At 37.9% G+C, this 12,599-nt stretch overlaps 2 protein-coding genes across 2 annotated transcripts; one reads left to right on the forward strand and one right to left on the reverse strand.

Annotated features, from left to right (window-relative positions):
• The first annotated feature begins 9,291 nt into the window (after positions 1 to 9,291).
• Positions 9,292 to 11,444, forward strand: LOC122411048 (PEST proteolytic signal-containing nuclear protein-like). The gene is made up of 3 exons (XM_043419563.1): positions 9,292 to 9,441; positions 10,398 to 10,600; positions 10,683 to 11,444. Exons 1-3 carry the CDS (start codon positions 9,405 to 9,407, stop codon positions 10,929 to 10,931), a joined length of 489 nt encoding a protein of 162 aa, XP_043275498.1. The 5' UTR covers positions 9,292 to 9,404; the 3' UTR covers positions 10,932 to 11,444.
• A 2-nt stretch (positions 11,445 to 11,446) lies between these two features.
• On the reverse strand, positions 11,447 to 12,569 carry RpS26 (ribosomal protein S26). The gene is made up of 3 exons (XM_043419564.1): positions 12,452 to 12,569; positions 11,716 to 12,024; positions 11,447 to 11,539 (listed from the first exon to the last, which is right to left on the reverse strand). The coding sequence occupies exons 1-3, from the start codon at positions 12,452 to 12,454 to the stop codon at positions 11,507 to 11,509; spliced, it is 345 nt and encodes a 114-aa protein (XP_043275499.1). The 5' UTR covers positions 12,455 to 12,569; the 3' UTR covers positions 11,447 to 11,506.
• Between the last annotated feature and the right edge of the window lie 30 nt (positions 12,570 to 12,599).

Raw genomic sequence — 12,599 nt, forward strand, 5'->3', positions numbered from 1 at the left:
TCCCTCCTTCGAGTGAATACGGTTTAAAGAGCCTCAGCTGCAACCAAAGATTAAAAGACACGTGCCACATGCTCGTGGATCGCGTTGCTGCAAGTTCGTAAAGATCCTCGAGGCTCGTCTTATCTGTGCGCTGCTGTCTAGTCGAAAAATCTCAAAAGTACGCCTTAAAAAAGGCTCTCGAGTCGGTTGCCTCGCATAGTTTTTCCAAGGGTTACAGATTATCTCTCGTTTACGTCCTTTGGCTTTCTCACAACGATCCTGGGTACACGATAATACACGTGACCGCGGTGCACTCGTCAAAGCCCCTTAAAAGCTTCTGCATCATCACCGCGACGCCATTCACGAGGACGGCGACAGTTTGAAAAGGGCTTCTTGTCTAGCCACGTTATCTCAAATTATTCCTCTATTAATAAATATACACGCGTATTCTCACGTGAACATGAACCCTGCGATGAGTTTAGGCGCCCCAACACGATAGAGATAATAAAGCAGCGAATAAACTTTTCGATGGAATCCGGGATGGGTAAAAGTGCCAACATGTGTATGCCATTAAATATAATTCAATGTTGAACATTTCAAGATTGAAGAGCCCCTCGTGTATAAACGCGACATCGAAAAAGCCAACGTGCCACCATTTTCCAACTCGCAGCGCGCATGCAGGCCGCCAATTAATAATACAAATTTCGGCAGAATAAAAACCACCCTCTTTACGCCTCTACTCGAAAACAACTCTGCTTCTAAAATCTTTACTCCGAAATGTATAACAACTCTGCGTCTACTCACGCATAATCCATGATCTTCAATATCTCTACTCATGATGAGATATGTTCTGAAATCATCATGAGTTAAAATGAACTCATTTTTTTGTGCAGAGCAATTTTGTGTAGTCTGAAATGAAATTTAAGATTAATTAGAATACTGTGATTAGGTGTGATTAGGTCGAAAATTCATAGGAAATTGATCCGGAGCAAGACTAAGACGAAGATGATGTACTATGTGTCTTGCTCCAAGTAAATTAATAAGACTTTTTGGATGAGATATCACGAAAGAGTTGAGCTAATCGAGTTTGAGATATTTGAGGAGGAAATTCATCACAAGATTAATTGAAATAGAGAATAACACGAGCGATCGACTGAATAGAGTCTAGAGTTTGTCACGCGCGCGCACACACACAAACACACAAACACACACACACACACACACAAACGATGTAATATCGATCCAACACAAGTACAAATGATAAAGCAAAGATGTTTTAGATTATCTGATGAATTTCTTATCAAATGTTAATCAACCAAATCAACCACAAATAAAACTTCTTCACGTCGTTTGTTCTTTTATATATTTATAGTTTTCCATATTAATGTGAACTGCTAGTCAAAAGAAAACAGTAGAACAGTGACTATCTTCACGACCAGAGTTCATCGATAAAAAACAATACTCAATTCAAAGACAACTCGGATCATCAAACGAACAACTTTTTTTATTATTTTTTATAACATTTTAAACATCATGAGTAGAGATATTGGGGATTAAATTTCCCACCGGAATAGATATGTTAAGGAGGATAGACGTTTTCTGCGTAGATCCATAGTTATTAAAACGACGTTGTTATCGAGAATGACTACCGATAGATAGAGTTTTGTTAACTATAGCAGCTATTTATAACTATACTCATCGCAGCTCTACTCGATAACAACTCCGCTCTTTAAACATGTATTTGGAGGTTTTTTTTTAATTTAATAATTTATATTTTTTATATTTATTTTCTTATAGACAACATGGAAAAATTAGAAATTTAAATTTATATTTTAAAAACATTAAAATTAATGAATTTACAATTTTATTATTTCGTTGAATTACTTAAAATTTTTTATTTCTATTTATATTTTAATTTATATATTTTAATAGTTTAATAAAAGTATTGAGTTGTGGAATCAAAGATATTTATATAGATATTTATAAAACTATTGTCAGATACATTTACTGAGAGTAGAATTATTGACTTGTTGCGACAAAACTCGACTCTTATAAATCTACTCGATAAAATTTCTACTCTAGAAATGTTTATGATTAATGACAAAAAACGAGATAAATTGCGTTGTACCGATTTTGCAAATTTGAGAGCAAGGCTGTTTGGAGCAGCGTTTTGTTTTTGAATAGAACGGTAAAGAGGACGGTTGTTGAATAACAATTGCCATATAGAAAAAGCCAACGTGCCACCATTTTCGAGTTGGCAGCGCGCGTGCGATCGACCAATGAATAACATAGATTTCTCGAATCTCCGCAAATCCCATAGTAAACTTTATTAGATTAAAACGTGGAAGAATATATAAAAATCAACATGAGGCGAAATTTCGCGTGTGGGCTTAAAATTGAAAAGTCTCGAAGGAGAAAAAAGCGTTTGGCAACTGCGTGAGACCTCCGCACAGAAGGACATATACAAAAAGAAAAGCAGAAAGATCCATCGTCGAGATCCAATGTGCTGGGAGGTTTCTTTTTTTCCCAAGAATCGGAAACTACTTGAGCCCCCTAAACTCCTAAATTATCGTACACATTCAACAACGCGTATATCCATTTCAAGGATATTTAACAATGGGATGCATAGTTTGGGGGAGCTGGAAGAAAAACGAGAGAGGCGTTGGGTTGAAGGCTGCATTTTATATACAATGGAGACGACATAAACAGGGCTATTGTCGAGTTCAACACACGTCGAGTTTCCGTTACGACAAAACGAACGTGTGATTTTGAGTGTCGTTTAATGCTCATCTAAGTTATAGATATGTGTGGCCGCACTTCGCGTCGTTCACGTGTGTGGCCTGTGCGGATACGATCGAGGCTATTCTTCGATCTCTTTCCATGTGTCAACCGTGCGTTATCCACTGCGGGGTTTCGTCAAGGGGGTTCCTCCAGTTTACAATTCGAAAGGATCTGCCCTCGAAACTTGCTCACTCCTCACACCGAAGAATGTACACTATGCGCAGGGTCGGTGGAACTTTTGGGGTGTGTAAAGCGGTTCGCTACCGAGAGCATAAATTTCTAAACGTTATCCAATACGAGCAAACGAAAAGGTGTCTCGCTCCTACGAGTCACTCCTACTCTCGTTCTTTTGTTCGCCAACAAACGACCTATCTACAGATCGAGTCCTCTTCGACGGGGTTTAAACCGCAGCGAAGTATATTACCTAGATCGAAAAGTCAAGCCTGCTGGACGCGAGTATCCGATGCGCGCGTGCACCGTGCCGTGATGAAGCAGTAGGGCGAGGGGGCGAGGAAACGTTTCATTTTCATTTTATTTCGACTACCTGGACGCACCGTATCTATTTATTAGGATGTTTCCATCGGGCTGATCGTTATCGTTCGAGGCTGCATCATTCGCGCGCACACTCCACTCTGTGAGTGTGCGCGTTCATACAAAAGTAACTCAAAAATCATGTTCGACCTCTGCCCGGACGGGAGATTCTCAACAGAAAAGTCAACTGTCATTTGTCTGGAGTTTTTCGTCAGCGGGAGAATGGACCGCGAGACTGAAACGAAGGACGAACCGCGCACTGCTCCACGATGGAGCGGATTGGTCTGACTCAATCAAGCGATACCTCACCGCAACGATTCTTGATTAAAAAAACCTTGAAGATTATTTCTCTTCAAAATTTGATGATGTACTCGCATTGTTTAATGATGAAAAAGGACTTTGAGGATGGGCTGACTGCGCATACTCGCTCGTGATGTCCCCTGGTGTCCCGACACACATCTCGCACCATTACTCAGTGCGTGGTCCCCGCAGTCGTGCCAAAGACTTTTTCACTCTCTCCCTCTCTTCCATATTTCCGTTGCGGATAAATACTATACTCGTGCCTTTCGTGTACACGCGCTATATACAGAGAGAACACGGGATCACCGGGATGCGCTCGTAGAGAACGAGGCTGGAAGAAAGAGAGGAAGATCCTGGAGTATGGCTGCACCGTGTGGCCGCCCATCGTGCGTGGGATACCGCGTAAAAATGAGTTGTGTCAACGTGTACCGGGAGGCTTCTCGAGAGATCAAGAGAGAGAGAGAGAGAGAAGAAGGATGGGAAAAGACCCCCCGTGTGTTGTGTCTCCAGGTGGGCAAAGAGGCTTGTTTTATAAGGCTCAGGCAGCGCGGGGATCGTCCTACGGTTCGGTTTCGTTCGCCTCTCGTTGTCGCGAGGGGACCTACGAGGCAATAAGAGAGAGAGAGAGATGCTAGGGAAACGGCTATAAACTGACGGAATGAGAATTTCGCCGAGAGAAAGGCTATTCGCGATTGCTAAGAGCCAAAATTATCTGGGCGAGAAAAAAACGACACAAATATGAAAGCAGAGTCGGCACGGGGAGCTTCGGGAATGCGCGTCAATCATGGCGATTGCACACGCGCGGACGCGCTGCCGCCGCATTTCATCCGATTGACGATAGAATAAAGGATTGGTCGAAGATGGTGATATCGCCTCGTGGATCGAAGGAAATCGGTACGCGGGCAATTAAAAAGCTCCCGCACGGTGAGATCGAACGATCTATTCGATCTTCGATGAGAGATGCCAACGTGCGCGCAGAGATTTGCCTTTAATGAGTGCTCGGCAAATCCGGTATAGACAAGTCCCAGTAATCGAATGAGGGACAAATTCGTTCTCTCTCTCTTTTCTCTCTTCATCCGCATCTTCCTTATGATAGAAAGGAAAGATCGATCCGCCCGATCTTTGGAGCGTGCGCAAGGCACGTGCGAACGGAAATGGCAGGGGCGAGAGAAGTAGAAACGGGAGGCAGTCATTTCAACATTTGATGGGATTGCCCGTTGCGCTCTTGATGCCGATCGCGCGTAAAGAGAATGCGGCAAAACCGAGAGCTCTCGTAGGTACGTAAGAAGGGAAAAGGGCGATGTTGCTGGAATTATCGTTCTTCTCTGGCCATGTCCACGTGTATTACGGACCCGCTGAGAAACCAAAAGAGAAACAACCTTCCATGATCATTCCCAGTGGTGCGCCCTGTGGTTACTTCAATTAGATGAAATCGTGCTCTATCGCTCCTCACTTGGACCCCCACCCCCTCTCCTTTCCCTTTCCCTGCCAATATCTCGTCTCTACGACCCAACCGATACTCGATCTCTTCCTTCTTTTCTTCCTTGCTTACCCTTACCAACACTACTCTTTTCTTCGCGCAAAAAAAATATTTCATAAAAATTATAATGCTTAGCACTGCGAACAAGGTGAAAATTACGTTTACTGGTGAAAATATTTTGCAAAATTGGAAAAAATGGTAAGTGTTTGATAAATTCAAAATTGTGAATGTTAATATTTATGTTTTAGCGCGGTAAAATTTCTGGTAGGGCAGAAAAAAGTGTCCTTTATCGAAATTCGATGTTCTTTTCTTGGACAAAAATAAAAACTGACTACCACCCGATCATTAAATGACAGTTGGGTGTGTGAAACTTTATGAGGTAGCTGACAATTTTTACTGTGCCATCTGGTATTTTTTGCTCGCTCCAACATTCCGCTTGCTGCGAGATGCTCGTGTTCTTCGTTTTTCGCGTCATTTGATGCCAGTTGTTCGATGCGATTATTTTTGATGTAAAGTCAGGTTATATATAAATACGAATTTGATTGTTTTTATCTAAGCTTATCCAGGTTATATTAACCGTGTTTGTTTTGTTTAAACGGTATTTACATCTTTTTTGGGTGAAATTTATGTGAAATATAAAACAATTGCAGAATTAAACAACCTCGAATTTTGCACACATGTTCTTTGGAGTTGAAACTATATGGAATAACACTTTTTTTCTAACCTATCACGATTTTTTATTTGGTTTTGAGCACGGAAAATGGGGCCTGTGGAGTTATTTCTTATGCGTAGGTGTTAAATATAAAAAATTAAAAAATTATTTAATAAAAAATGGCTGAACGAAATGGATTGAAATTGGAAAGGCTGTGGAAAATATATCCAAAAATGTATTCTAAAGGTTTCATTGAGCTATCACCATTTCTCTCAAGCTGATGTTCCTCCTTAATTCTCTTATCAATTTGTTTATTACAGAATAACAATGAGATGAGATGGTGATCCTGCTTCATGTTTCATGTCTCCTTAACGGAGGTTTGAATCTTGAAAAAATTCAGGAAACGATGATTCTGGCTCAGAGACAAGTATACATTTATGTTACGACGAGTTGCTGCCGCAGAGACTCTTTACCGGAGCGATAGCGTTTCCAATTGTTTTCGAAAATTGTCCAAAATCGGTTTCTTTAAGGAGTTTCGGTACAGAAGTCAAAATATTAAGAAATTGATCAAATTTGGTGATAATGTTCTTCAACATCAAGTGCGAAAACACAAATTTTTTCAAAATTTTCTTCTACTTAGTTATCGAGTAATTACGCACTAAACCAGATTTTTTATGCCCGGAATGTATACCTATATATATGGAAACGCTATGCTTATACACGTAAACTTTAGTGATCAATTACTCGATAACTGTGTAGAAGAAAAATCTTAAAAAATTTGTATTGGCAAATTTGGCACTAAAGAATATGTTCACCAAATTTTATAAAATTCTAAACTTTTTGAAATTTTTTATGTTTTTAGCATGGTTTAGCATGGCAACATTGTATCGCCTGTACCGAAACTCCTTAATTATTCATTAATTATAATATTTTTATACTGATTCCCGAAAAAAAAAAATTGAAAGAAAAAAATAAAGAAACCATCAGAAAATTACCTGTACTCTAAAGACTTTGGTGCGCCCCAGTAACGATATTTAATACGTGTAAAAATGTGGTTGCTGTTGTCTTGATGAATAAAGTGAAAAGAAAAATAATTAAAAGACTGTATCTATAAATGCATTAATCGTAAAAACGATATCATAAATAATAAGAAAAATAATAGCAATAATAATAATAGAACATGAAAGAGAAGACGTATTCGAAATGTGTGATGTGCGTTCACATTGCACAAAGCAATAACAAAAAGAACGGCTCTCTCTTAAAAAATAATTGAAAGTGAAGAAAAAGAAAACATCGAGAGAAGTGATAGTTTTTGCTCGTGAAACTCGAAAAACAAAGTTGTACGCCTGAACTTAAAAGCTTGAGAAAAGTGGTGATAGCTTAATGAAACTTTTACTTTTTTTGAAACTCTCCAATTTTTAATCCATTTCGTTCAGCCATTTTTTATTCATACTCAAAAACAAGTAAAAAATGGTGATAGGTTAGAAAAAAAGTACTATTCCACAGTTTGAACTCTAACGAACATGTGTGCAAAATTCGAGGTCGTTTAATTCTGCCATTTTTTTATATATCACATAAATTCGAGCCAAAAATGATGTATTTTTGGGGGTTAATCCCGTATAAATAAAGCACACAGGGTTTACATAACCTATATCTAGATATTTTAGATAAAAACAATGAAATTCGTATTTACATAACCTCACTTTACGTGAAGCTGATATGTTCCTCATTTAAAAAAATATTGTAATTCGTTTGAAATTGAATTTGAAAATAAATCATTTCGAATTTATATTATATCCGATCTTATAATAATAATGATAGTAATAAAAAAACTGTGCACAAAATTTTCTCAATACTTATATTATTTATAGTGCCTGAAGATCGCACACGCTTTACAAAAAAAAACACACCAAGTTTATCCAGAATTTCTGGGTAGTTTTACAAAAAAAAAATGTTCTCGGTGATTCGTGCTTTTCGTAACGTGTATGAACCTTGTAAAAGTGCCATATTCTCTTCTCGCTCATTCCCAGACCCAAACCAGACTCGAGAATTCGTTAACGCGTTTCTCTTGTTGGCTTGGGTTTTGTTCCATGCTCGCATATTCACGTAGCCATTTTGAAAAGTAACTTATTTGAGTGAGTTTCAATTTTTCAGCACTTTTTTCTTTCCAATTCGAGTAAATTATCGACCGAGAAGATTTTGAATTCCCTGGCTGTTTGACCGCTCGTTTATATTAGACTCGAGTTTATTTGTTATCGCAGCAGACGGCAGAGGCATGCGCCTATCTCATTTATGTTTCGTATCGCTCAATGATGGGACGACCGCGAGCACGTGCTCCCGATATCTTGAGTGTTGTAAAGCCCGACACAGAAAGCACCGAAAAGCTTGGTCGAAAGATAAAAGAACGCGTGTACTAGGCTGAAAATAAAATAACACGAGAAAGAAAGAGCCGCGGCTGGTGGTCATGAAAAAAATCAATAAAAAAATCCCTCTTGACAAGAGTTTTCATCCTCATCTGTAGCTAAGATCAAAATGCCTTTCGGTTAGGAGAACGCTTCGAACGGCGCGTTGAAAATAATATGTATATAGATAGAGATTCTGTTGAACGAGGCGTTACATGCCCAGCGGGGTTGCACGCGGATGCTTGTTTCCAAATTCGTGGAATCCCGTCGTGAAGTATTTCTACTAGACACCTATCGCGGGATATAATACTTTGCGAAAAAAATTTTCAACAAATAATAATATAAACGTGCACTCAAAAACTACATCATAAATATATCGATGGAAAGAATAAAAAAACTGGACAGTTATTTTCCACGATGACCTATACGCAAGCATCTGTCGCAAATTCTGTCGCACCGTGAATCACAAATTTCTGGATTTCGAATAAATTGCCTAGCTCGCTCGAACAAACTTAGTGTTAAAACCGGAAACATTAATTTGATCTTTGAGGCGATAACGAGTTGCCATCAATTAACCCGATTCGAGATATGTTGCGTAAATCTCAACAACAAATTAAAAACAATCGTGGCGGATGATACCGATGGTGAAAATATTGCCAGGTTTCCGACACCTCTTGCCATCTAGGGACGTTTCAAGTAACCTCATTCTTCTTTAACTTCGTTAACGATTTTTCAACAACTATACCCAAGAAATTTTCATCCGTTAAATTTTTAATGAAAAACATCATGATGTCATAGCTACGAATTTTCGAATAATTTTGCCTTGGTTTTAATAAATATAGCATATTTGATTTTTTTTAATTTGTTTCTCAACGACACAATTGATCGTAAATAATGAATGAACCGTAAATATTCATCATTGAGATATCTATTTGGAATACGAGGTATATAGCGGAATCAACAAATTGTTCAACTTTTTTTCTAGCAGATATATTACAATAATGAACCTGTATTTTCAGCTCATGGTAACTAAAAAAGGTGAGGAAAAAACGGTAAAGTTACCGGTAAAATGCTCAACTTTGCGGCTTCTATTTCCACGCTTGCGCACAATTTTCTCTAGGTGGTCCCTCGCGCGTAACAACTAGCGACAGCGACTTTGGTAACGATTTTTTTTAGGTTACTCCTCGATAACCGCATCGCTAGTCGTGCAACGGAAAAAGTAGTGAACAAAAAAACGATATATTATTAAAAAAGAAGAAAATAATCGAAAAGACGCGCTATGTCGAAGAGGAACTCCGGCGAAGATTACAGAAAAGGTTTCGTTAAGTCATAATTGTAACTTCCCCTACTCGATGACGGTGAAACGAACTATTGTCGTAAATCAGCGTCAATCGTTTATTTGATTCTTCCAATTTTCTTGCTCGTATATTTATTCCGGTTTTTTATCACACTATTATTCTAACGTTCAAAAGTATTGTTTATTCTGGCAACACGTACATGAAATAGTTTCGAATCTGTACACGTTTTCGAATGCAGAAGAAAGAAAATTCGCAGTGACGATTACTTCAATTTTTCGCACTCGCATGCACTTCTAATGTCTCATTACTTATTATAAAAATTCAAGGTTGATTTGCCCGAAAAATCACTAAACTTTCACCGATTTTATACCACAATTCTTTTTCGTTTCTTTCATCTTAGCGATTTCAGTCAATTGCTATTTCCTTTTGCTCATATTTTTTTTTTCCCTACTAAAACAAGAACGTATTTTTCGTGTTTTTCGGTCCTTCATTTTTACGTTGTTCCAACACTTTGGCTTGGAGCAAGTGGATTTCTCTGGCTGCCAAAATATTAGATTTTGCACCAAAACTGCATCAATATTTTTTTTTTCTTTTATATTTAAGCGACAAAATTTATGTACAATCGCACTCATGACCTATGTCAGAATTCAAGGATTAGTAAAATATAGTAACGAAATCTGATAATTCTATTCCTTAAATTATCATTTTTGGACACATCAATTACGTGATAAAATATAGATTTATGGATAATCATTTGGTAGTTCGATAATAACATTTAATGAATGACAAAAGTAATCGTTCAAGGATTTCAAAAATAAAAAAACTTTTTAAGTTGCGCACAGATTATGCAAATTTTAATACGATTAGATGCTAAAAGAACTCGAGACACCAAGCATGTTGCTTGAAAGTTTTCCGGTTATTAAGTCAGCCTTGTTTAACATGATCTGAACTTTGCCAGTGTTTGACGTTGTCAGGGTCAAGTGCCTACAGAGCAGAGGATGGGAGAGACGACGACAGAGGGAGAGAACGTTCACCATTGAGAAACGAGGAGAAACGTGAGAGTTCGACTCATTCGCACACAGACCAGAAGAAACAGAAGCTCACGTTTGGCTTCGGGAAAAAGCCTGCATCACAGGAGTCCAAAAAAGGCATACAAATCAAATTGGGTTCAGCATCGGTGAGCTTCGATAATTATTTGTATTTCTACCAATAAAGGAAAGCAAACATGTTATAAGATGAAATGATGAAATTTTTTACAGAAACCAAGTGCAAAACCAGCTGCTTCTTTCACAAAACCTACAGTTGCATCCGTTTTCAATGCGGACGATGATGACGACGAGCCAGAAGAAATGCCAGCAGAAGCAAGAATGAGAATGCGAAATATCGGTCGCGAAACACCTACTTCCGCAGGACCAAATTCCTTTGGGAAAACGAAACAAGGATTTTGTGATTCGAAAAAAATCTTTGAAAAAACACTCAAGAAAGCCATGGAAGAAGCTAATAAATAATTTAACTTGAACGTACTGTTCCACACGAGTGCTGTTAATTATGTACATTAATTTAACATTAAAAAAGACTATCATATATTAGAATTATTGGTATATATTAGAAAAAACTTTGCCGAATGCTGATCTTCAGAGGTGTTAGAAATTCAAACAGTGCGCATTGGTGTTCACAAATTTCAACACGGATGTTTTTCTTGCTTCCAATTGTTTCGAGCACGAGTAAGAAACATGACTAAGGACACTGATTCTTAAGAAACGACTTATCCATACGACGAACGTAATTTTCATTGAGCACAATAAAAATTATATATATATATATATATATATGCTATTCCCAAATAGATTTCCAGTTGTAACAAGATATTTTTTTCATCTAAATTCTCATCACATTTAAAAATATTCAAAACATCGAGGGAAAAATCACAAATAAGCTACTTGCTGATAAGTAATAATTCATATCTCGATTGGAAAATTTTCTAGATATATAAGGATGGCGAATAAATATTTCAAAATCTATGTTTTGGTTTTTTCAACTTTTTTCTTTTTATTTTCATGTACCAAAGTTACATATGATTGCTTCACTTCCTATTCTGCTGACCTTGACGCATATCCTGCAACACAAAATAATACATCATGAGAAATACAAATCATTAAAAATGTTAAGGAATTTGGATCTCAAACTAAGTGTTGAGAACAAGCAAAATGATAGTGGTTCTTTCACTACTTTTTTTTTACAATACTTTTTCTAAATTGCAATTCTAGTCAGCTTTTTCTCATTAATATTTACCCTAGGGAAATTGCGTGCAGGTGGTGTCCTGATACGACGGTCTGCCTTAGACCTGTTACGAACGACCTTGGAGTGAATAGCGCAGGATACACAATAGTGCAACTTGGCGTACAATTTGGGGAGTTGATAGGCATCATACACACTGGCGTCGTTAATGTCTCGAACAGCGGCTGCTTCGACGATGTTACGAATAACGAATTTTTTTATTGCCTTGTCCTTGGGAACGCAGCGAGCACAGTTAGTACAACGAACGGGATTTACATGACCGCGGCCATGTTTGGCGCGTCCTCCGTTCCTACGTTTGCACGTCTGAAATACAAAAAAAAAACACGTTACACTAAAATCGTGCAGGGTAAAAGCAAAACCGAAATTTCGAGGTTAAGTTCGGAGGCCACGATGCACTGTATAGAATCGGTGCAAAATCATATTTTTCGTGTAATCAACAATAAAAATCACGGCATAGCAATCACCAAAGTGACAAAGGAAATATTAAAAATGTTATTTCATTGCGAAAGCCAACAATTTCTCGTTTTGTTGATACACTAATCACATGGCTGGCATGTTAAAAGATCCTCTCGGCTTTAGCTTTTTTTTCAACATTCATAATTATCTACGATCCAAAGTATCGCATTATTCACGAAAGAACTGATGTTAAACAATCTTTTAACACAATTTGCAATTGTTAATTGATTAAGGGATGTACTATTGTTTAAAAAAACAGTGCGATTCCGCTTACCATCTCGTTGCGACAGCCAGTAGCGGCCAGTGGAAAGAAACCGGAAGAGACTTTCAGCGCTCGTGTAGCCTGAGGATAATTGCTTAGTCATGTGAATGACTTTCACGATTTCCGCAATTAGAATTGAAGGCTTGTAAGTTTTTCAGTG

This window comes from Venturia canescens, chromosome 5, assembly GCF_019457755.1.
Source record: "Venturia canescens isolate UGA chromosome 5, ASM1945775v1, whole genome shotgun sequence".
NCBI classification, from domain to species: domain Eukaryota; kingdom Metazoa; phylum Arthropoda; class Insecta; order Hymenoptera; family Ichneumonidae; genus Venturia; species Venturia canescens.

Excerpts from the sequence above, each read along its gene's own strand:
- RpS26 (XM_043419564.1), bottom strand. Across the intron at positions 11,540-11,715 it reads CTGCACGCAATTTCCCTAGG|GATATGCGTCAAGGTCAGCA; the intron begins GTAAATATTAAT and ends TTTGTGTTGCAG.
- LOC122411048 (XM_043419563.1), top strand. The coding sequence starts at position 9,405 with ATGTCGAAGAGGAACTCCGGCGAAGATTACAGAAAAG. Across the intron at positions 9,442-10,397 it reads CGGCGAAGATTACAGAAAAG|GGTCAAGTGCCTACAGAGCA; the intron begins GTTTCGTTAAGT and ends TGACGTTGTCAG. Across the intron at positions 10,601-10,682 it reads TCAAATTGGGTTCAGCATCG|AAACCAAGTGCAAAACCAGC; the intron begins GTGAGCTTCGAT and ends AATTTTTTACAG.